This window comes from Nerophis ophidion, linkage group LG21 (genome assembly GCF_033978795.1).
Source record: "Nerophis ophidion isolate RoL-2023_Sa linkage group LG21, RoL_Noph_v1.0, whole genome shotgun sequence".
Taxonomy (NCBI): Eukaryota; Metazoa; Chordata; class Actinopteri; order Syngnathiformes; family Syngnathidae; genus Nerophis; species Nerophis ophidion.
The window spans coordinates 19668298-19692202 of NC_084631.1; the positions used below are offsets into that span (position 1 = coordinate 19668298).

The 23905-nt window shown below is 38.6% G+C and overlaps 1 protein-coding gene across 4 annotated transcripts in view; it reads left to right on the top strand.

The window, feature by feature from the left end:
- The window catches only part of LOC133539864 (oxysterol-binding protein-related protein 10), a 196079-nt gene that overhangs the window by 39370 nt on the left and 132804 nt on the right, over window positions 1-23905 (top strand). For all 4 annotated transcript variants that reach the window (XM_061882123.1, XM_061882125.1, XM_061882126.1 and 1 more), the window contains exons 3-4: window positions 11262-11341; window positions 15219-15287. In XM_061882123.1, the coding sequence (XP_061738107.1) occupies window positions 11262-11341; window positions 15219-15287 (149 nt within the window). The remainder of the gene's footprint in view (window positions 1-11261; window positions 11342-15218; window positions 15288-23905) is intronic.

Below are 23905 nucleotides of genomic sequence, written 5' to 3' on the forward strand. Positions count from 1 at the left end.
TGATGCAAGCCTGCCCACACATTAAAAGTGGTCTAACAAAATGTATGAAACTTGTTAAAAAACAAGCCTGACATCACTACTATCTCTATTTTGGGGGAATTTTACCTGTCGACATCATATTTAGGTCCAAAATTATGAAATAAGTGCCAATGTTGTCAGCATTAGAGGGACCCTTTAAAGAAACCATTTATAGGGACTTAATGAGTTGGTCAACATAGATGGGTTGCCGACATAAACTGGATCGACTTAATCAGGTTCTAGTGTCATCTTCAACATACAAACAAAATCCTTGCCTGTTGCAAGGATTAAGTGAACTGAATCAATTGTGTTTTTTTATGTCAAATGTGGGTTAATGTGACAAATGAAGGAGACTTTTAACTAAGCTAATTTATTTTATGCCCTTGTCCACACAAATGCTGATAGTTAAAAAATACATACTCTGGTGTAAACAAAAACACAATTCTTCTTTGAAATCAGTGGAGTTTAAAGAAATAATAAACATTTCTGTCCACAGATCATATTTGAATGTAAGGGAAGTTTATTGTCAATGCACTTAAAAGTACATTTATTTTTCAGTACAAGCTCATCCAATAACCGACATACAGTTTGCACAGTAGACTGAACAGGAAGACTGATGGGTCGCCACAAGGCGGCGCCTTGTAAATATGTTAGGAAACGAGTAAAGATAAAGGGAAGAGGAGGAGGAAAAAGAAAATCCCAAACTAAGCTTCTATGGGGAAGTAAGAAGGGCTCTATTTGAGACCACAAAAAACTTTGAGCAAAGCATATATACAAAGCCGTTTCCATATAAGTAGGGAAATTGTGTTAGATGTAATATATTAACGGAATACAATGATTTGCAAATCATTTTCTACCCATATTCAGTTGAATATGCTACAAAGACAACATATTAGATGTTCAAAGATTTTTACCATAGGTCCGTAAAGTCATCAAAAGGTCAAGACAATCTGGGGAAATCACTTCACGTAAGCGATGATATTACGGACCGTTGATCCCTCTGGCGGTACTGCATCAAAAACCGACATCGGTGTGTAAAGAATATCACCACATGGGCTCAGGAACACTTCATAAAACCACTGTCAGTTGGTTGGTACATCTGTTAGTGCAAGTTAAAACTGTCCTATGCAAAGCCAAACCCATTTATCAACAACACCATAAAACGCCGCCGGCTTCGCTGGGGCCGAGCTCATCTAAGATGGACTGATGCAAAATGGAAAAGTGTTCTGTGGTCTGACGAGTCCACATTTCAAATTGTTTTTGGAAACAGAGGATGTGGTGTCCTCTAGAACAAAGAGGAAAATAATCATCGGATTGTTATAGGCGCAAAGTTCAAAAGCCAGCATCTGTGATGGTATGGGGGTGAATTAGTGCCCAATGCATGGGTAACATACACATTTGTCAAGGCACCATTAATGCTGAAAGGTCCATACAGGTTTTGGAACAACATATGTTGTCATCCAAGCAACATTATCATGCCTGCTTATTTCAGCAAGACAATGTCAAGCCACGTGTTACAACAGCTTGGCTTCGTAGTAAAAGAGTGGGGGTACTTTCCTGGCCCGCCTGCAGTCCAGACCTGTCTCCCATCGAAAATGTGTAGCGCATTATGAAGCGTAAAATACGACAGCGGAAGCCCCGGACTGTTGAACGACTGAAGCTCTACATAAAACAAGAATGGGAAAGAATTCCACTTTCAAAGCTTCAACAAATAGTTTCCTCAGTTCCTAAACGTTTATTGGGTGTTGTTAAAAGAAAAGGTGATGCAACATAGTGGTGAACATGCTCTTTCCCAACTACTTTGGCACGTGTTGCAGCCATAAAATTCAAAATTAATTGTAATTTGCAAAAAAAAATTAAGTTTATGAGTTTGAACATCAAATATCTTGTCTTTGTTGTTCATATGGGTTGAAAAGAATTTGCAAATCATTGTATTCCGTTTATATTTACATCTAACACAATTTCCCAACTTATATGGAAACGGGGTTTATACATATTATGACGCACAAATCTCCAGACTTGCAACAGGCATCCCCTCACTCCTGCCACCACGCATGCTTTTCTGTTGATACAACAGAATACAACATTTGTTGTACTTTTCGTGGATGTATACTGCGCGTGCATGCGTGCGAGCGTGTGTGTGTGTGTGTGTGTGTGTGTGTGTGTGTGTGTGTGTGTGTGTGTGTGTGTGTGTGTGTGTGTGTGTGTGTGTGTGTAAACCTGAGGAGTCTCTTTGTTCCTACACCTTGGTGCTCGCAGAGTGATATCGCGAAAGATAACCCAACTAGTCAGTCCAACAAGAGTAAACAAACAGGTCTGTGTCCATGAAAGATTGGGAAGGAATTTGGACTTTTGGATATCCACTGGCTATTATAATAACAGTATTGATGATGTATTAATTTTGTATAAATTAGTATATTATTCATGAAGCTAATTTCTAGGCTCTTCAGGACACCATTTGACACAAAAAAATGAGGACCACTTAAAACCTTGTAAAAATTCTTTAGATAAAAAACATACAAGAGAAGATGTCTGTTTAAAATTTACGGATGTAAATTAAATATAATAAATAGCTTAAATGAAAGACAATGAGCTATCTAGAACAGTGGTTCTCAACCTTTTTTCAGTGATGTACCCCCTGTGAACATTGTTTTAATTCAATTACCCCCCCCAATCCGAGCAAAGCATTTTTGGTTGGAAAAAAAGAGATAAAGTAGTAAAATACAGCACTATGTCATCAGTTTCTGATTTATTAAATTGTATAACAGTGCAAAGTATTGCTCATTTGTAGTGGTCTTTCTTGAACTATTCAGAAAAAAAGATATACAAATAACTAAAAACATGTTGAAAATTAAACAAGTGATTCAATTATAAATAAAGATTTCTGCACATAGAAGTAATCATCAACTTAAAGTGCCCTCTTTGGGGATTGTAATAGAGATCCCTCTGGATTCATGAACTTAATTCTAAACATACCTTCACAAAAAAAGAAATCTTTAACATCTATATTTATGGAACATGTCCACAAAAAATCTAACTGTCAACACTGAATATTGCATAGTTGCATTTCTTTTCAAAGTTTATGATTTTACATTCATATTTTGTTGAAGTAATTTTCAATAAATATATTTATAAAGGATTTTTGAATTGTTGCTATTTTTAGACTATTTAAAAAAAAATCTCACGTAACTTTTGGCATACCTTCAAGTACCCTCAGGGGTACGCGTACCCCCATTAGAGAACCACTGATCTAGAATAACTGTGTTTTAAGTTTTGATTTGAAGAGGGCAAATGCGTCCATGGTGTAGTAGTTCTCTAACCCTCGTGATGGACATACAAGATAAGCTGACAGTGAAATGGAGGGACGACGAGGATCTGAGCAAACGGGAGGGTGTGAAAGATATGATGGGGAAATGTTCTGGACAGTCCTGAAAGTGAGGAGCATTATTTTAAACTTGATACTGTATTTGACCGGGAGCCAATAGAGTTGCTGAAAGACCGGGGTGATGTGCTGGATGGAGGGGCTTCTGGTAATTATCTGTCTGGCAGAGAAGCTTAAGTTTGTGGAGTGACTTGTGGTGGAGACCTAACAGAAAAGAGTTGCAATAGTCCAGACGGGAGGTGACTGAAGCCTTCTTAGAGGAACCACATTTGACCTGGTCCTGCGTTTTAACGCCTGCTTGTCAATACAAGATGTGTTCTGAGGCACTTGGTAGGCTTTTTAAGTGTTTGGAAATCCCAGCTCGATGAATGTGTGATGACGCTGATGACACCTACCTTAAAACCGTCTCCCTTTGAGAAAGAAATTCCAGAAGCGACAAGTGGAAAGAGGCATTTTTACATCTTGACAGATTTCTCGCAGCATTTTTATCTCAGTGGTGTCTTTGTGTTTTTTAAAGCTGTTTTGATAAGTGCCGTAGTCATGTCAGCAGCAATTGTACGCTGATATAATTTGACCCGCAACGCTGAAGGAAGAGAAACACATTTTACAAGTTAAATTTGAGCTCACTATGGGGTCATTTTGCCTGAAGATTATCTATGTATAAAACAAACCTAATTTATTGCATATCCCTCATTTTACAGTTTGCCGTTCTAATAACTCGATAAATACAACATATACTGCAAGGGCGATGAGGTAACATGCGTGATTCACTCTCGTATTCAAGTTCAATCATACAAGCCCAATATTTGCATGTTAGGTTCATCGTAGCGCCAATAATTTTGTCACATTCAGAATGCAATTGTTCTTAGTTATTCACTTTATTGTTTTAAAGCGTTCTGTTGGAAAGTCTGCAATGTTTCCATATGAGTTGGGAATTTGTGTTAGATGTAAATATAAACGGAATACAATGATTTGCAAATCCTTTACAACCCATATTCAATTGAATACACTACAAAGACAAGATATTTGATGGTCAAACTCATGAACTTAATTTTTTTTTGCAAATAATAATTAACTTAGAATTTCATGGCTGCAACACGTGCCAAAGTAGTTGGGAAAGGGCATGTTCACCACTGTGTTACATCACCTTTTCTTTTAACAACACTCAATAAACGTTTGGGAACTGAGGAAACTAATTAATTATTTTAAATCAATTTTGCCTTTTAATTTGTTGATCATGATTATAATCATAATAAACCCCCAAAATATCTCAAGCAAACAAAAAATATAAATATTTTTATTTAAAAAAAATATTTGTGATTAATTTACAATTACAATAGTACCTCTGTTTTTGTTTGTAATCTTTTCCAAAAGGTTTGACAAAAAGTAATTGTTTGAAAACTGAACTTTTTTTTAACATAAAAATATAGTACAAACCCCTAAACCAGTGAAGTTGGCACGTTGTGTAAATCTTAAATAAAAACAAAATACAATGATTTGCAAATACTTTTCAACCTATATTCAATTGAAAACACTTCAAAGACAAGACACTTAACGTTTCAACTGGGAAACTTTATTTTTTGCAAAGATTAGCTCATTTGGAATTTGATGCCTGCAACATGTTTCAAAAAAGCTGAAACAAGTGGCAAAAAAGACTGTGAAACACTTTTTTTGGAACATCCCACAGGTGAACGTGGTAATTGGGAACAGGTGGGTGCCATGATTGGGTATAAAAGCAGCTTCCATGCAGCTTCCATGAAATGCTCAGTCATTCACAAACAACGATGGAGCGAGGGTCACCACTTTGTTAACAAATGCATGAGCAAAATTGTCAAACAGTTTGAGAACAACATTTCTCAGTGAGCTATTGTAAGGGATTTAGGGATTTCACCATCTACGGTCCTTAATATCATCAAAAGGTTAAGGGAATCTGGAGAAATCACAGCACGTAAGCGAAGATATTGCATATCTTTGTTCCCTCAGGTGGTAACACAGTGGTAAAAATACCCCTGTGCCGACTTTATGCAATGTGTTGCTGCCATTAAATTCTAAATTAATGACTATTTGCAAAAAAAAAGAGTGAAGTGAAGTGAATTATATTTATATTGCGCTTTTCTCTAGTGACACAAAGCGCTTTTACATAGTGAAACCCAATATCTAAGTTACATATAAACCAGTAAGGGTGGCATTGGGAGCGGGTGGGTAAAGTGTCTTGCCCAAGGACACAACAGCAGTGACTCGGATGGCGGAAACGGGGATCGAACCTGGAACCCTCAAGTTGCTGGCACGTCCACTCTACCAACCGAGCTATACCGTCCCATAAAAAAAATAGTTTTTCAGTTCAAACATCTTGTCTTTGCAGTTTATTCAATTAAATATAAGTTGAAAAGGTTTTGCAAATTATTGTATTCTGTTTTTATTTACAAATTACTCAATGTGCCAACTTCACTATATTTGGGTTTTGTAAATCTAATCTGTTCCAGAAACACAAAAAAATTAGGGGGGTCTATATGAGGAAATTATAATGTTGTACCGATAAATTCATAAAACACTAGCTCTGATAACTGATGAAAACAATAACAAAAAAACATTCCGATCGGGAGAGATTACCCGTATTGTGCTACAGGTGGGTTCGGGTGAGCAAATAAAGCGCTCCCTTTCTCCTGTCGTGATTTACACTCAAGTTCACACTGTAAGCAAACATGGCGTCAATCGTGTGGGATTTCTTCACTGATTCAGAGGAAGACATTTTGTGGGATTTTTGCACGCTTCAAACACATCTAACCTTATCAGTTGTCTGTTACACCGGCATTGCTGTGGCGGTATTTTGCAAGCCTACGAAGACACCTGCGCTGCTAAGGAAGCTGCTCCAAACACAGGTGTTTACAATAACCACAGTTAAATCAACACTTAAAAAAATAATACATCGAAATAAATTATCGGTCTTGAAAAAATAATTACAAATATTGTACTAGTGTTGAAGATTGCCACATTATTTACATCTACCTGTTATCTGCCTAGGTTGTGCAGGCCGCATTCACAATAAATGAGGAAGTTAAGTAGGCGCCTACAAAATATGGTCCTGTGAGTTTAGGACCCCACAGATCTGCACAGAAAAGTGAGTTGTGGAAAAGTACTCAATTGCCACAAATCTTTTTTGTTGTTGTGGTTTCTTTCTCGTCAGCCTTCCTAAGCCATCATCATCAAGGGAGTTAGGTGCAAAAGTTTTGGGATGATTGACACCTCTGTGGTAGTCGGCCAGTTGTTTGTGTTCTGCATGGATGCCCTGAATTGTTCAGTTCTCATAAGAGTTTAGTTGAATGTTAGAGAAAAAGTAAGGCCTTGTTATGAGAAAAAAAACATACTTTTAGATGACTGATTGAAAAGTATATTCATATTTTTACAAGTAAATATACCTAACTACCAGGCTTTGGCCAGTGTCTGCTTTTAAGACATTAATAAGTGACTGTTTCAAAACCACTAAAATATTCCGTCATACCGTATGTATGGTATAAGTCAAAGTGAAAGGTAGGAAATCCTTTACTGTCAGGTGCGGCTGCAGCGGCTATATATGAGGACCCCTCCTGCTACACATCTCTGCAGGCTGTATGATAGATGAGGGGCTCTGACAATCACATACTTTTAATGAAAAGCCACTGATACTGATTGGTGGTCGATCGACCGGCACATCCCTAATCACGATTATTGTACCTAAAACGGTTGTCATTATTATTAGGATATCATTCAATGTGCTCAGAATTTTCTTGTACACAGTGACATTTAAAAACTAAGCTTTATTTATATACTGTAAATAATTAAAGCCACATTGTTGTTATTTTAGAGTTTAAATGTGTTTATTTTCTTTGGATTTAATTTGTAAAAGTTTTAGGCAAAACTTTGTGCTTCACTTCCGATGTATGTGCAAAGGGATGGGCGATATGGCTGAACACTGTATAACGATATCAGTAATTATGGATATCAACCGATAAACACTTAGATTTTGTTATGACCTATAGAAAATATATACCAAGAGAAAACTACATAATTTTTAATGTGATTATTTTTATTTTGAAATGTAACCTTCCTCTGATTATAATCCTCTCAAATATCAAGGCAGAAAAGTAAGGAAATGTCAACTCAACCATGGAAAACACTTAAAAAATGAATGTAAACATTCTAAAATCATTGGCGGACCGGGGTGGTGGTCCCTCTCTTTAAGAAGGGGAACCGGAGGGTGTGTTCCAACTATCGTGGGATCACACTCCTCAGCCTTCCCGGTAAGGTTTATTCAGGTGTACTGGAGAGGAGGCTACGCCGGATAGTCGAACCTCGGATTCAGGAGGAACAGTGTGGTTTTCGTCCTGGTCGTGGAACTGTGGACCAACTCTATACTCTCGGCAGGGTTCTTGAGGGTGCATGGGAGTTTGCCCAACCAGTCTACATGTGCTTTGTGGACTTGGAGAAGGCATTCGACCGTGTCCCTCGGGAAGTCCTGTGGGGAGTGCTCAGAGAGTATGGAGTATCGGACTGTCTTATTGTGGCGGTCCGCTCCCTGTATGATCAGTGTCAGAGCTTGGTCCGCATTGCCGGCAGTAAGTCGGATACGTTTCCAGTGAGGGTTGGACTCCGCCAAGGCTGTCCTTTGTCACAGATTCTGTTCATAACTTTTATGGACAGAATTTTTAGGCGCAGTCAAGGCGTTGAGGGGTTCCGGTTTGGTGGCCGCGGGATTAGTCTTTGCTTTTTGCAGATGATGTGGTCCTGATGGCTTTATCTGGCCGGGATCTTCAGCTCTCACTGGATTGGTTCACAGCCGAGTGTGAAGCGACCGGAATGAGAATCAGCACCTCCAAGTCCGAGTCCATGGTTCTCGCCTGGAAAAGGGTGGAGTGCCATCTCCAGGATGGGGAGGAGACCCTGCCCCAAGTGGTGGAGTTCAAGTACCTAGGAGTCTTGTTCACGAGTGGGGGAAGAGTGGATCGTGAGATCGACAGGCGGATCGGTGCGGCGTCTTCAGTAATGCGGACATTGTACCGATCCGTTGTGGTGAAGAAGGAGCTGAGTCGGAAGGCAAAGCTCTCAATTTACCGGTCGATCTACGTTCCCATCCTCACCTATGGTCATAAGCTTTGGGTCATGACCGAAAGGATAAGATCACGGGTACAAGCGCCCGGCTTGAGTTTCCTCCGCCGGTTGGCCAATCCCCCTTAGAGATAGGGTGAGAAGCTCTGCCATCCGGGAGGAACTCAAAGTAAAGCCGCTGCTCCTCCACATCGAGAGGAGCCAGATGAGGTGGTTCGGGCATCTGGTCACGATGCCACCCGAACGCCTCCCTAGGGAGGTGTTTAGGGCACGTCCAACCGGTAGGAGGCCACGGGGAAGACCCAAGACATGTTGGGAAGACTATGTCTCCAGGCTGGCCTGGGAACGCCTCGGGATCCCCCGGGAAGAGCTAGACGAAGTGACTGGGGAGAGGGAAGTCTGGACTTCCCTGCTTAGGCTTTTGCCCCCGCGACCCGACCTCAGATAAGCGGAAGAAGATGGATGGATGGATGGCATTCTAAAATCACATTGAGCACTTATAAATAACTTCATAACATTAAGGTAAAAAAATTAAGTACATCTAAGAAATGCTTAATAAAGTGTACTAAAATAGTGCAAAGTGTGAAATTGTAAACATGGAGAAACATGAGAAGAACTTTTTATTTAAGGTTGTGATCAAGGGTGAGCGCGGCGAAGGTATTTTGGATTTGGTGGGAACGAGTGCCTTGCATATATTACAGACCACATTGGTGTGACTGCGGCCCGTTTTAAAAAAACAACCCAAAAAAACTTCCATACTGTCCAGGCGACTTTTCCTAATTTATCGACAATTTCTTCACTCTCTGCAGTACTCATTTTTAGTTTCTATCCTCACTCAAGGATCAACTAATGGACAACGAAACAGTGCAACCAAACATGATAGTTGGTACTGTTAGCATCTCACTCCCTTTGATAAGGGATCACTTCCTGCGTTACAGAGAGCGAGTGCATTTGTGCATGCAACAAACCTCGCTTCGCAACTTCTCGTCTGTTCTGATGAAAAATGTATAAAAACGATGGTACATTTTATCGAGCGCATTTTTAAATTATATTCATTACATGTCTATTGCGATATATATTGACATGGTTTTATCACGTGGGTTTACTATAATCATTTAGTGTATGGACGACTTCAAATTTTAGTATCGATACAATACCAAATAAGTACGAGGCTGAGACCCATACTGATGCTGGAATATTTTATTTTAAAACTTTAGTATCGATACAATACCAAATAAGTACGAGGCCGAGACCCATACTGATGCTGGAATATTTTATTTTAAATCTGTATGCATTGTGTAAGTCTTGACTAAAATGATAACAAAGATTAATACTGCTGCGCTTTTATATTAAAACTTATTTCGCGCCAAACGGGAAGTTAGTGTGCACATACATGCAAAGTAACCACATTACTATATTTTCTGCGTTTAAATTTGCAAAGTTGGTCAGTATATGCTAAGCTACCTGAACAAAATAACATCTTGAATTTGTGTTATAGGTAACATAGCAAATAATGTAATGTCTAAGATATGGTTGGGAGATATAACAATATACTCGATATACTCTATAACAAAATGCCGAGGCAACTATTTCCACATCAAGACTGTATGACAAAAATAGTGAACATAAGGAGGTAACGTCCGCAGTAACCTACCACATAGCGATTTGATTTCCTATTATGCAGCTCCTTTTTATTTGACAGTGTTTGAAATATTTTGTGTGACATCATGCACAAAAGTGCACTTTATTTGTTTTAAAACTATTGTAGTGGCATTCTGTACAAAAAGTGCACCTTAATTTAGTATTGTTTTAATGTCATCTTAGTGACATAATGCATGAACGTGCACTAATAGCTTGTTTTAAAATGTCTCTGACAATCTTGCACTTTCTGTTTTGAAATGACATGAATGATTGTGCCACTGCTTAATTGTGGCCACTGCTTAATTTTAGTGAATTAACTTAGTTGTAATTTCCCTCTCTGCATGAAAGTTTAAAATGAGCATATATTAATGCAGTATGAACGATAATATTTTAATGTAGACCCATAGAATCATCATACTGCTGTGATAATATGCATCAAGTGTTAATTCAAGGCTAAGGCAAAATATCGAGATATATATTGTGTATCGTGACATGGCCTAAAAATATCGAGATATTAAAAAAAGGCCATATCGCCCAGCCCTAGTCTAAGAATATATCTAATTAATACAATAGTAATTTTTGTTTTACAATATAGGAAAGGAGCTGCGGTATGAAAATGGGCACCTGGCTGCGTTATGGCATTGTATAACTATCTATTACTAATAGTTTTGTTTTATAATGCACATTTTGGTAAGCTTCACTTTTGCCTTATTAAATATTCAGGAGAAAAATACATTGCATGAGAGTGTTGTAGTTTAGCACATTGCTGGACAAAAGTTATAAATATGAACAAAACCTAGTGACTGACCTGCTTCAACATTTGCATGAAAACAGCTTGGTGAAAATTTCTTTCCCAAGTATTTTGAGACCATAATTTGATATTTTTGTTAAACTAATCTACTTCAGGAAAAGACCAATTTAGAAGACAGGCATCTTCTTGTGAACAGTTTGTAATCCAACTCGAAGGTTCATCTATGCAAATGGGCTATACAAAAGGAAATAAATGGACCCATCAGGGGATGTGGAGACTTTTAACAACATATTGACCTGGCGGCGAACTCCTGTAACAATTCATTGCATGCGCGGGAAGCTACAATTTAGCTTTAATATATCTTTTTGCTACTCCATATCTTTTCAGCTTCTGATGCCAAAGAGCAGCGGTTTTGGATCAATCAACTTCAAGCGTGTGCCCGGCGACATTCTGACTGCAGTGCTAAGGTAAAGAGAAAAAAAAAAGGTTTTTCCTACACTTTGGTTCATGCTTTTGTCTCTTTAAAGAAAAAAAAACATTTCCATGGGGATTTCCACCTTTTCTCTGTCTTCTAGACAAGTCTGTTGGGGTTGAACAGTTTGCTGCACAGTCACACATTCCTCAAAGTGAAAATTGAAGTTAAAGCTAAACTGAGCAGCTGTAGACTGGGTTCTATATTACATATATAGTACAGCTTTGACATTTGTTGTCGGCCCTTTTTGGCTACGTTCACACTGCAGGGGCTAACGTCCAATTCGAATGTATTAGTCAAAGCTGATCTTTTTAATGGCCGTTCACATTACAAAAAAAATACGATTTCTAATGTAAGTGCAATCCGACCTGCATGCGGGCACGACACCATGACGTTGCACACACTGCAATGTTTATAGAAGTAAACATGGTTTCCACTCGAGTCGGTCTCAGTACTGGCGCATTTATGGCAATTTCACAGATTTTGTGTAATCAAAGTCAACATTTTCTGAACCAAAATTATTGCGCATAGAAGATATTAGAAGGAAAAGGACAAGTATTTTGGGTCTGGCAGTTTTACGGGATATTTTGCTTCAAAGTCTGCTTGAAAAGTATGTCTCTGAGCGAGCAGTCACAGACTGGAGTATTGAAACTTTTAAGTGGGTTTCTTTAACATTATTTTTCCCTGTTTTCTGCTCTTTTGTCAACTATTTATGTTGTAACAGTCAATAATGATGATGCTTACCACTTTTTGATGGCGTTTTGGTCGGGTGAATGCGGACTTAGCGCAGAGTGTTCACATTGACATGAAAAAAACTAATACAGGTCACATATGGGCAAAACATCGGAATTCAACTGCAGTGTGAACAAGGCCTTTGTGTCCCTTTTTAGACTTTTTAATGTATCACAAGTCTTCAAGCCACTTACCTCAAATCATGCAATGTTTCTGAAAGTTCTTAATTTAATAGGTTTTGTGCTAAACGTAACTAACATTGCAAAAAGTTGTGGTGCAGAGGATTCGGTTTGAGTTTGCCTCAACTGTTTTGTTGGTTAAAAAAGCGGTGTTACGAAGTAGGGATGTAACAATATCAAAATCTCTTTGTACCTTATTGTCTGAAGGTTAAAGCCGTGGTACGATAATGTGGTATTCCCCCTCCAAAAAGATGTGGTAAAATTGCCAATGGTGTGTAAAATGAAGTGATAGGAATCTTTAGGATACAGACACTTACTCTAATTTAACACAAACATAATGCTGTTTTAATCATTTTATTACTAACAGGTTTTTTTAAATGCAAATAATTGTCTGGGAACATCCACTATTTCAATAAAATATATAGTATATAAACAAGCAAATGTATACAAAAACAATTTATAGTTAAGGAATTTCTTTAAACTGACAATGTAAACATCCAGTATAACAAGTGTAAAACAAAGTTTATTGTATTTTAATTGTTACTTTCTGAGAAGCAGTGTCCTCTGCAGTGGACATTTTTTATATCAGTTTGGAAATGTTGATTGTCAGAAAAGGTGTATGGTAACTTTTAATATTAGAAATACCTCACATAATTGATGTTTAGCCTCACTGGCTTCAAGTATATTTTCCTCGTAATGGTTAATGAAGTAGCTTCTCATATTGCTAAACATATTTCCTGCGGTCTGCACTGACCGCGCTCCCACTGGACACTTTCCCTCCGCTTGGTTTAAATTATTACTTCTGCCAAAGATTGTATGGACGGATTTTGAAGGTAATTTAAGGAAATGTCTTGTTACTACAACAAACCCACTTCTCCTGCTTGCTTCCTCTTTTTCTCCCTTTTACGGCGTTCCACTGCCCATTTTGCCGGTACCACACAGAGCATTTGTGTAGATGTAGTTTTTTTTTCTCAAAACAACCAGCACAAAAGTGCCAGAAAAACACTCCACTCACCAAGTTTGTTTGATACTGTCACACATTTGTGAGGAGTTTTTAAACCACAATACCGCGGTACCTAAAATACCGTTACATCCCTATAATGAATTAATGTACACTAAAGCAGGTATGTCCAAACTTTATCTATCGAGGACCGCATAATAAAAAAATAATTTAAAAAAATAAACAAGGAATGCAGATTCCATTGTCATATTTTTAGTTTTTTTAAAGGGGAACTGCACTTTTTGGGGATTTTTTTTAACTATTGTTCACAATCATTATGAAAGACATGATGGATTTTTTTTTTAATGCATTCAAAATATTAAAAAACCGTAAATAAATATCCCTTAACAGCGGAGCCAATGTGAGCCTCACCATTACGCCCATAAAAATCCGATAAATAACCGTTCATAAAGCGCCAACAATCCTCCATTTACATTTCGTGACTTGACTATTAACCAAGTATTAGTGAAATTGTTATTTTAAGCACTAACGCAGACGAACGTGATCACTTCTGTGTGTCCATATGTTTACATCATCGAGTGTTCGGCTGTTTTCTTGCTGCCCTGCTCCCGGTAAGTTTATTGTAGATCATGAACCATGCACCTCACTTGGAAAGTAGATGACTGAGAATATAATCTGCGAAGTTGGGACACTTCGACCACCATTTTGGACCTGGAACTAATGTGAACGACACAAAGTGCTAGTTCCGCTCCGCCCTGTTTTTTTGCGAGGATTATGAAACATTCTTCACCTAAATGAGAATATAAGAACATCCTAGCAGTTGGCATCCTAATGACAGCAGACATTTTACAATAAGTGATGTTTTATTCTGTTTGTTGGCTCTCTTGAAGTCTGCAGTGAGCAGAAATCGGTGTAGAAAAAACAAACGTAATGCGTTTTTGAAACTAATGCGCCGTGTATGCTTAAAATGATCAAAATACGCAAGTATAAATGTTGTTATAAATATGCCTGTTACTACATTACATATATACTTACATCATGTATATAAAACCATAATGGAGATATTTGGATGTTTTTATTAGGAGTTCTGTAGGCGTAATTGAACAGCTCCAATAGGCTCCATTGTAAGCGGACATTGGATCGCATTTATTTAAAATTTAGGATGCATTAAAAAAAATCAATCCTGTGTCTTGTCTTTCATAGTGATTCATAGTGATAGTGATTTCATTGTGCTGTTCCCATTTAGGGGCTAAAAACTAACGCAATGTAAATATGCTGGAAAAAACAGCTTTTTGTTATAGGTTAGTTGCGCAACTACTCTACTTACAATAAGTCGCTGGGCATTTATCCAGTTTTCCAACGTTAATTGCAGCCCTTCTTTTGTAAAAAAGAAAGTTGCTTAAGTTACACATGAAGAGTTTATTACTTCCTATGAGAGTAGTATTAGTTTCTGATTCTTGTGCGGTCATTTTTGCGTTTGCATCGTCGTGTTCTTTCTAGTAGTATTCAGGATTGCTACACCATATTTCACTATTTGTTGCCATTTGTGTGTGGGCTGAGTTTACACTACACACAATGACTACACTATGAAATATGGCCCTGTGGACTGTGACTTTGAAACCCCTGATTTAATCAAGGAATGGCTTCTGTCTGTATTCCGTGGAATGTATTCACTCTTGCATGTTCCAATGGGGGGAAATCTTGGTAATTAGTGTGAGTTAACTGGAATATGTGTACTCCTTTTCTACATTGCAATAACTTTAATTTCTGGTTTCATGGCCAGTATTACATTTTCTTCTATTTGCCTTGTAAAATTCTGTGCAAAACACCTCCTTCAGATGCTGAAGGGAAAAGTCACGCAATTTGCTGACAGCTAATTTTGACCTCGCATTCGATAGAAGTTATTTTTCCAGAACTTTTTGATTGAACTCCAGATTGTATAGCAGCATGACATTCTTCTTTAACGCTCAAAACATTTGCCTGTTTGTCAAAACTCTTAGGTGAGGAAGCTGAAGGCCTCAGAAGAACACCTGAGTGTAGAAGAAGCTGCAGGAGGACAAGATGTTCTGGTGAGTCATCACTATCAAACACATGACTTACTTTCACGTTTCCTGTTCAGCAGTTCATTGTGACAGCATGTGCTGTTTTGGGTCTAGTATGCATCAATATTCAGCAAATATATACTGGACAAAGACAAGTCAAATAACACTATTGACCTATGGTGAGAAAGAAGACAAAGGTGGGAATAAATTAGTTATGCAAAGAAAAAAACAATTTCAAGAAGCGTTAGTAGTAGAAAAAGAATAACACTGTCAGTGTTTGTGTGTTCTTGCATGTTCGTTCTTGTGAGTGCGTGTGTGCGTAGTAGAGCTGTGAATCTTTGGCCACCACACAAATCGAATCTCGGGGGTAGCAATTCGATTTAGGATTGATTCAAGATGATTCTCGATTCAAAATCAATAATTTTTAATAAGATCGGTGCCAGTTTTTTGATTAACTAAATTTCTTCTTAAAATAAACAACTGAGATAACGTTTTATTACTTAAAAGAAAACTGGTTTTGTTTAACAAAATTCTACCAAAACATTTAATAAAGTCATTTGTAAATAAGGAAACGAGAGGTGTCCCACACTTGTTTTTTCTAAAGTAAATCTGAAGCAGATATGGGCATCTACATCGACAGTAGCTATGTCCACATGGACACATTTAATCGGATTAAAAGCCTAACCGACGTCCCACTGGGTGTGAGTTTTCCTTGCCCTTATGTGGGCCTACCGAGGATGTCGTAGTGGTTTGTGTTGTGGTTTGTGCAGCCCTTTGAGACACTAGTGATTTAGGGCTATATAAGGAAACATTGATTGATTGATTTGGAATATATATATATATATATATATATATATATATATATATATATATATATATACACACAAACCCCGTTTCCATATGATTTGGGAAATTGTGTTAGATGTAAATATAAACGGAATACAAGGATTTGCAAATAATTGAATATGCTACAAAGACAACATACAGTATTTGATGTTCAAACTGATAAACATTTTTTCTGCAAATAATCATTAACTTTAGAATTTGATGTCAGCAACACGTGACAAAGAAGTTGGAAAGGTGGCAATAAATACTGATAAAGTTGAGGAATGCTCATCAAACACTTATTTGGAACATCCCACAAGTGTGCAGGCTAATTGGGAACAGGTGGGTGCCATGACTGGCACCCACGGCTAAACTGCGGTCCCAGGCTAAACTGTAGGGGATTTTGGAGCAGCAGTGGGCCCCAGAGGCAAGGTGGGCAGGCCCACCGGTGTGTGGAGACACCCTGGCATCCGCCAACTACTGCCCCATCTATGGGTCAAATAGTTGTCATCCCCCCAACCCCCACCCGCTGCCTTGTGGTACCTTTGGGAGAAGGAAAGGCTACGGGAGAAAACCCAGACAGAAAATCAGGAGTGGAGCCCCTGAGTTGACTGGCTGTCATTGTTGACCCCCCGCCGGCAGCTCCTGTAGCCAAGCCGATGCCAGATGTATTGCCTTGCTTTCCTCTGGGCCACATCGACACGGCGGAGAGGGGGATCTTGATGTCTGGGCAACCCAAGATCTCCTTACTTTCTGCCCAGGCTTGCGCCACGGAGATCACTCCAGCCTCCCCCCAAAAGGGAGGAAACAACACAGAAGCTGGCAGTCTTAAGTTCCACCCGATTGGCACCAGCTTTGATGGTGGGAGGAATGATTGACTCAAGAAATAATGAACTCCCCCTAGGCGCAACCCATCGTCACTACTGACGGATGGATGCCTATGATGATATATATTTTTTTCCCACACAGCTGGCATTTCCTACTTAAAACTCTAACCACTGCTCAGTGACCTAGTGGTTAGAGTGTCCGCCCTGAGATCGGTAGGTTGGGAGTTCAAACCTTGGCCGAGTCATACCAAAGACTATAAAAAAATGGGGCCCACTGCCTCCCTGCTTGGCACTTAGCATCAAGGGTTGGAATTGGGGGTTAAATCACCATAAATGATTCCCGGACGAGGCTCCGCTGCTGACCACTGCTGCCCTCACTCCCCAGGGGGTGATCAAGTGGATGGGTCAAATGCAGAGGACATATTTCCCCACACCTAGTGTGTGTGTGACAATCATGGGTACTTTAACTTTAACTTTAAAGCATGGATAACAAATCTATTTAAACCGTGAGTTGATTCAATGTTATTAAAAAAATTTGGATAAAAAAATTTCAACTTTTGACCTGGATTGTGTTGTCTTAGAAAAGCTTCAAATAAAAGTGGCATGCTTTTCCTTGCAGTACGCAGCCCAATGAGGTTGTTTTTTCACCAGGGCCTGTTGATATGTTAGCAATATAACTCAAAAAGTTATGAATACATTTTGATGAAAACTTGCGGAAATGTCCGGAATTTTTTTTTTATTTCCCTCAATTTTACGACGATCTACACAAGGACTTTGCATGCTCATGCTACGCAAGGAATTTTGGGTGATGTAGTTTACTTCCATACTGGCCAACTCCAACTTGCCAGGAAAAAATTACACTGACCAAGTTTTTCATATTTTATATCTTCACGAGATATAAAATCACAATCAGAAATCAGAGTCAGAAATACTTTATTAATCAACGAGGGGAAATTAACATTTTCAGCACAATCCCATTCAAGATCAGACAAACATTGCAGGGAGACAGAACAGGATCGCTATCGGGTCTGCCAATTTCCGGCGCCCCTTACAAAAAAGATGAGATACAGTTAAACAATGGGGTGGAAAAAAAAATCCGTCTAAGCCTGGGCCCCTGGAGAGGGGGTCCAGACTGAGGCCAAGGGAAAAAACAACTCATAGCCATAGCACACATCCCTCTTTCCTGTAAATGTTAAATGGGTTGTACTTGTATCGCGCTTTTCTACCTTTTTTTAAGGAACTCAAGGCGCTCTGACACTATTATGTGTGAATGGAAATACTGTCAAAGCGCTTTGGGCTAATTAAAAAGGGGTAATACAAGTACAACCATTAACCATTTTTTAATGTATTACCACATTCATCCATTCACACACACATTCACACACTGATGGCGGGAGCTGCCATGCAAGGCCCTAACCACGACCCATCAGGAGCAAGGGTGAAGTGTCTTGCTCAAGGACACAACGGATGTGACTAGAATGGTAGAAGGTGGGGATTGAACCAGTAACCCTCAGATTGCTGGCACGGCCACTCTCCCAACTTCGCCACGCCGTCTCCACATGTGTGTACAAAGGTAACATCAAAGAACACAAAGGACATTAAAGACATTAAAAGAGCAGAGCTGATGGAACCAGCCACTTCTACATACAGCTATGAATAAAAACTAAAAAAAAACATATACATTGTGGCGGCCTCTGCGGTGTTCCACGCCATCATCTGCTGGGCGGAGGGAGCATGGCCAAATTTAAATAAAAAATTAATGAAATAAAAATGCATAAAGTATCTACAGTTTTCTCTTCATTAGAATATAATTCAGTTTCATGTGCGATATTGTGAAGTGAAGTGAATTATATTTATATAGCGCTTTTTCTCTAGTGACTCAAAGCACTTTACATAGTGAAACCCAATATCTAAGTTACATTCAAACCAGTGTGGGTGGCACTGGGAGCAGGCGGGTAAAGTGTCTTGCCCAAGGACACAACGACAGTGACTAGGATGGCAGAAGCGGGAATCGAACCTGCAACCCTCAAGTTGCTGGCACGGCCGCTCTACCAACCGAGCTAAACCGCTATTGCCACTATTTCCCTTTTCACATATATGGGTGATTCAATAGGAGAAAGTCCAGAAGAACAGATATCAAGTGTGTGAAAAACACCCTCGCTTTGCTTGAGCAGACACCCTTTGAGGTTATATCTATCCCAGAAAGATATATATAATGAATATTTGGAAAGATGGTGGCGGTAAAATTGGATTGTCTTGATCCGATATTAATATTAAAAAAGCAGTTCAATATCAACAAAAAACAACCATGGAATATCATTTTGCATGTACTTTTGACCTTATTGACAAATGGCAGTAACATTTTTTTAGCGGTAAATTAGGCGAAGACAAAAGAGTCAAGTGATACAGTTGTGATCAAAATTATTCAACCCCCACACAATTTTGGTGTTTTAGCAAGTTGGACATTTATTCCGTATTTTGTTTATAGTCATATCAAATAAAGATGCATCAAACAGACAAATGCAACTTGAATTACAACATATTTTGTAACATACCAAACAGTGTCATTTCTCTTAATATCTCATTGACAAAATTATTCAACCCCTTGAAGATCATAACTCATAAGAACATAAATTGAATAAGGTCTTTTTAATCAGGTGTTGAAAACACCTGTAGATGTGATTAGAACCATAACGAACAACAATTAAACTGATTGAAATAGACTGTGACGCTCAGCTTCTTGTAGACGGTCAATGGTGTATTTGCAACATGGTGAAGTCCAGGTAGTGGTCAAAGAAGTCAAGAGAGGAGGTAATTTCTCTTCATAAAGGATATGGGTATAAGAAAATAGCAAAGACAACACATTCCAAGAGACACAGTTGGGAGCATAATTCGCAAGTGTAAAGCTAAAGGCACAGTGGAAACATTACCTGGGCATGGTAGAAAGAGGATGCTGTGTGCAACTGCTGTCCGGTATTTGAAGCGTACAGTGGTGAAAAACCCCCGGGTAACAGCTGTGGAACTACAACGGGACATTGCAGAGGGGGGAATTCAGGTTTCGTCCCAGACAATAAGGCGCGCACTACGAGATGAAGGCCTCCATGCCAGAACTCACAGGCGCACCCCACTTCTGACTACCAGGCACAAGAAAAATAGACTCCAGTATGCCAAAAATCATCTGGACAAACCCCAAAGGTTTTGGGAAACTGTTCTATGGAGTGATGAGACACAACTGGAACTCTTTGGGCCTATGAATCAACGTTATGTCTGGAGGAGAAGAAAATGAAGACAAGAACACCTTGCCTACTGTTAAGCATGGTGGGGGGTCAATCATGCTCTGAGGCTGTTTCTCTGCCTCAGGTACTGGGAATCTCCAGAGCGTTCAAGGCATTATGAATTATATTTCCTACCAGGATATATTAGCTGCAAATGTCATGAAGTCAGTGACGAAGCTGAGGCTTGGGAGACTTCGGACCTTCCATTAGGACAACGATCCCAAGCATACCTCCAAATCAACATCAGAGTGGTTGCAGAAGACGGGCTGGAAGACTCTGGAGTGGCCTTCACAGTCGCCAGACCTAAATCCTATAGAAAACCTGTGGTGGGACTTGAAGAAGGCAGTTGCAGCACGCAAGCCCAAGAATATGAATGAACTGGAGGCCTTTGCCCAAGAGGAATGGGCTAAAATGCCTGTAGATCGTTGCAAGAAGCTTGTGTCCGGTTATGTATCACGTTTGAAGGATGTAATTACTGCCAAAGGGTGTTCTACTAAGTACTAAAGATGCATGTAACTAGGGGGTTAAATAATTTTGAATTAATTAAGAAAAATGTCCTTTTTTGGTATTTTGTAAAATACAGTGTTACAATTTAAGTTGCATTTGTCTATTTGACACATCTTTATTTGATATGACTATAAACAAAATACGGAATAAATGTCCAACTTGCAAAAACACCAAAATTGTGTGGGGGTTGAATAATTTTGATCACGACTGTATTTGTTTTGAAGTATGTATTATTGCAGGGATGTGCTATCAGGGCCCCACACATGTAGTACCATTTGTAATACATCACTGATCTACAATGTGCTACGGTTACAGTACCGTATTTTTCAGAGTATAAGCCGCTACGGAGTATAAGTCGCACCGGCCGCAAATGCTTAATAAAGAAGGAAAAAAACATATGTAAGTCGCACTGGAGTATAAGTCGCATTTTTTGGGGGGAAATTTATTTGATAAAACCCAACACCAAGAATAGACACTTCAAAGGCAATTTAAAATAAATAAAGAATAGTGAACAACAGGCTGAATAAGTGTACGTTATATGACGCATAAATAACCAACTAAGAACGTGTCTGGTATGTTAACGTAACAAATTATGGTAAGAGTCATTCAAATAACTATAACATATAGAACATGCTATACGTTTTCCTAATCAAAAAATCCCATGAAATCTTATAGGTCTAGTCTCTTACGTGAATGAGCTAAATAATAATATTTGATATTTTATGGTAATGTGTTAATAATTTCACACATACGTCGCTCCTGAGTATAAGTCGCACCCCTGGCCAAACTATGAAAAAAAACTGCAACTTATAGTCTGAAAAATAAGGTATGTGTGAAAGAAATAACATGATTTCCACAGCAATATAAATAAAAAATCTCGATGTTCGTTTTGGTTGCTGGTTGCAGAACTAGCCAGAGATTAGGAGTTTTATGCAAAGCTGCCAGTTTTTAACCATGTACACTAACTCTCTTCTTGACATAAAATGTAGGAAGTGTTCAATTGTGGACTTTGAGTTGGGCAAACACAGCAATATTTGCCTTCAGTGTTTGTCTTTTTTTTTTTTTTTTTTTCCAACAGTGCAATAAAAATCTAGAAAATAAAATGTTTTTGTATTCACTGTCAGAGGCATTTGTCGCTATTTGCAGAGAGTCTAATAAAGGTGTAAGTAATGTTCCCCCTGGTGCAAAAAGGAGCTGACCGTTGCTGCTTCCACCTACACTGCCTCATGCAGGGCTCAGTGACAGCAACATAGGAAGTGACATCACTAAGACTTTGTCATAAAAGATTGTTAGTTAATCTTATATGGTCTGCTGTCAGCAATGCTGACTGGAAGTAGGAAATGTGTAACATGGAATACTTGAAATGGATTCCTCACCACAAAGAAGTGTGATTTCTCCTAGCCAATCAGAACAGGAAGCTGGAACAAAATGGTAAACCATAGGTATTCTATATTTTTTTACTATTGCAGATTTAAATAGATTCTTTACCTTTTTGATAAGTTTATTAGGTAATGAGTGAATAATAAAATAACTGTCCTGTGCTGGTTGCTGCTAAAATGGGAAATTAAGGATGACTTTGTTGTTTCAAAAATATGCCAACCATACAAAGGTGAGACTTATAAAATTCAAAGTGAGTGACATGTAATTAAAGAAAAACTGATGTATTGGCTTCTAATACCCATTCCAATCCCGACATCATATTTCATCACACCTGCACTGTGGCCCACTTACTTCAATTGCTGCCCTCCTTTCACTGCAGACACATTGAGTCAAATAGCTTTCTTCCATTTCCACTGTAATGCAACGCTTTCGGCACAGTGCCACTTATAGAGGACAAAACCTCAATTCTTTATGCACTTCCTTCTCTGCTTACGCAGAGCTTGTGGCTTATTATTTGCACAATGCCACGTTGTTCTCTCCTGTAAGCTCACACAACCAGAGGGCATTTCTACCAGCATAGTCTCGCGGACTCTGTTCAGTTTAGTCAAGAATGGTCACACCTTCATTTTGGTTTGGTTGGCATTCAGACTGCACTACTCCATGGCACCAGACTGCCAGCTCAATGTCCCCCAGTTACAGTATATTTAGGGCCGCATTTGGCACTGCAGTGGTACCTTAAGATTATAGGAATGGGTATATTTCACATTTGAACTGATAAGCTACCTGGGGATCAATAAATGTACCATTTTTTACTACTTTTGTGTGTGTTGATAAAATGTTAATAGTTAAATAATAAAATCTCATTTTTATTGTAACATTTTTAAAATGAGCTGATTATGATAGCTGTGCTGTACAGTTTGTATATCTTGTTTAGATTTTTGAGTCTTATTTGTAAGTATTATATGGTAGGCTTTGCATACAGTTGCATTTCCAAGACGTTAAACACCGTGGTATAAAAGCTACGGTGTGTTGTCTTGCCAAGAAGTAGTCTTCTAGTATTCTACTAATTACGCACTTGCTGTTTGATTGTAACATTTATTTTAGTTGTAGTTTTCATTAACAAATGTGAAAGTGTTGAAATTGTCATGTAAAATCACTAATGCTAAGCAGTAGCATGTCCATGGCAAAGCCAATGTAAATTAGCATCATGCTGGCGGATTTAAGAAAATTGGAGACTTGCTGTATGTTCGAGCGTCTTCTACCAGATTTCTTGCTTTGTTGACATTGAAAATTACATCATTACCTGGAGACAGTTTGTTTGAGTGCTGCTTGAATGCTTGTTTCCAAGTGTTTGAGCTTGACATAAGGTCCTAACAAAAGAATAAAAATGTTGTACAATTTAATTTTATGTGAATACCGACAGAATTCGGTCGGTGCCTAGAAAGTTTAGAATTCGGTACAAATCTTAACTCGAGACACAAGTTTAATTAGTTCTGTGATGCTGCTAGTATTCCGAAAAATCGTTCTGTGAAATAACTCCTATTGAAATTACTGTTAAAGTTTGATACATCGTGGTCCGATATAAAGCAATGTTCTCTAAAATACGGTCAAGAAAGAACAAAGCACAGAAGGATTCAAACAATTTAAAGACTCTTGCTACTGTTTACTGTCAACAAGGCATGAGCTCGCAAACCTAAACCACTATGCCTTAGTAAGTCTGCAAACCACCGCTGTTTCACTACGTAAATCGGGATCAATTTATTGTATTCTTTTGGGGGAAAAAAAAGGTAAATAAAAGTACTATATAACACGCAATTGGGATTTTATGGAT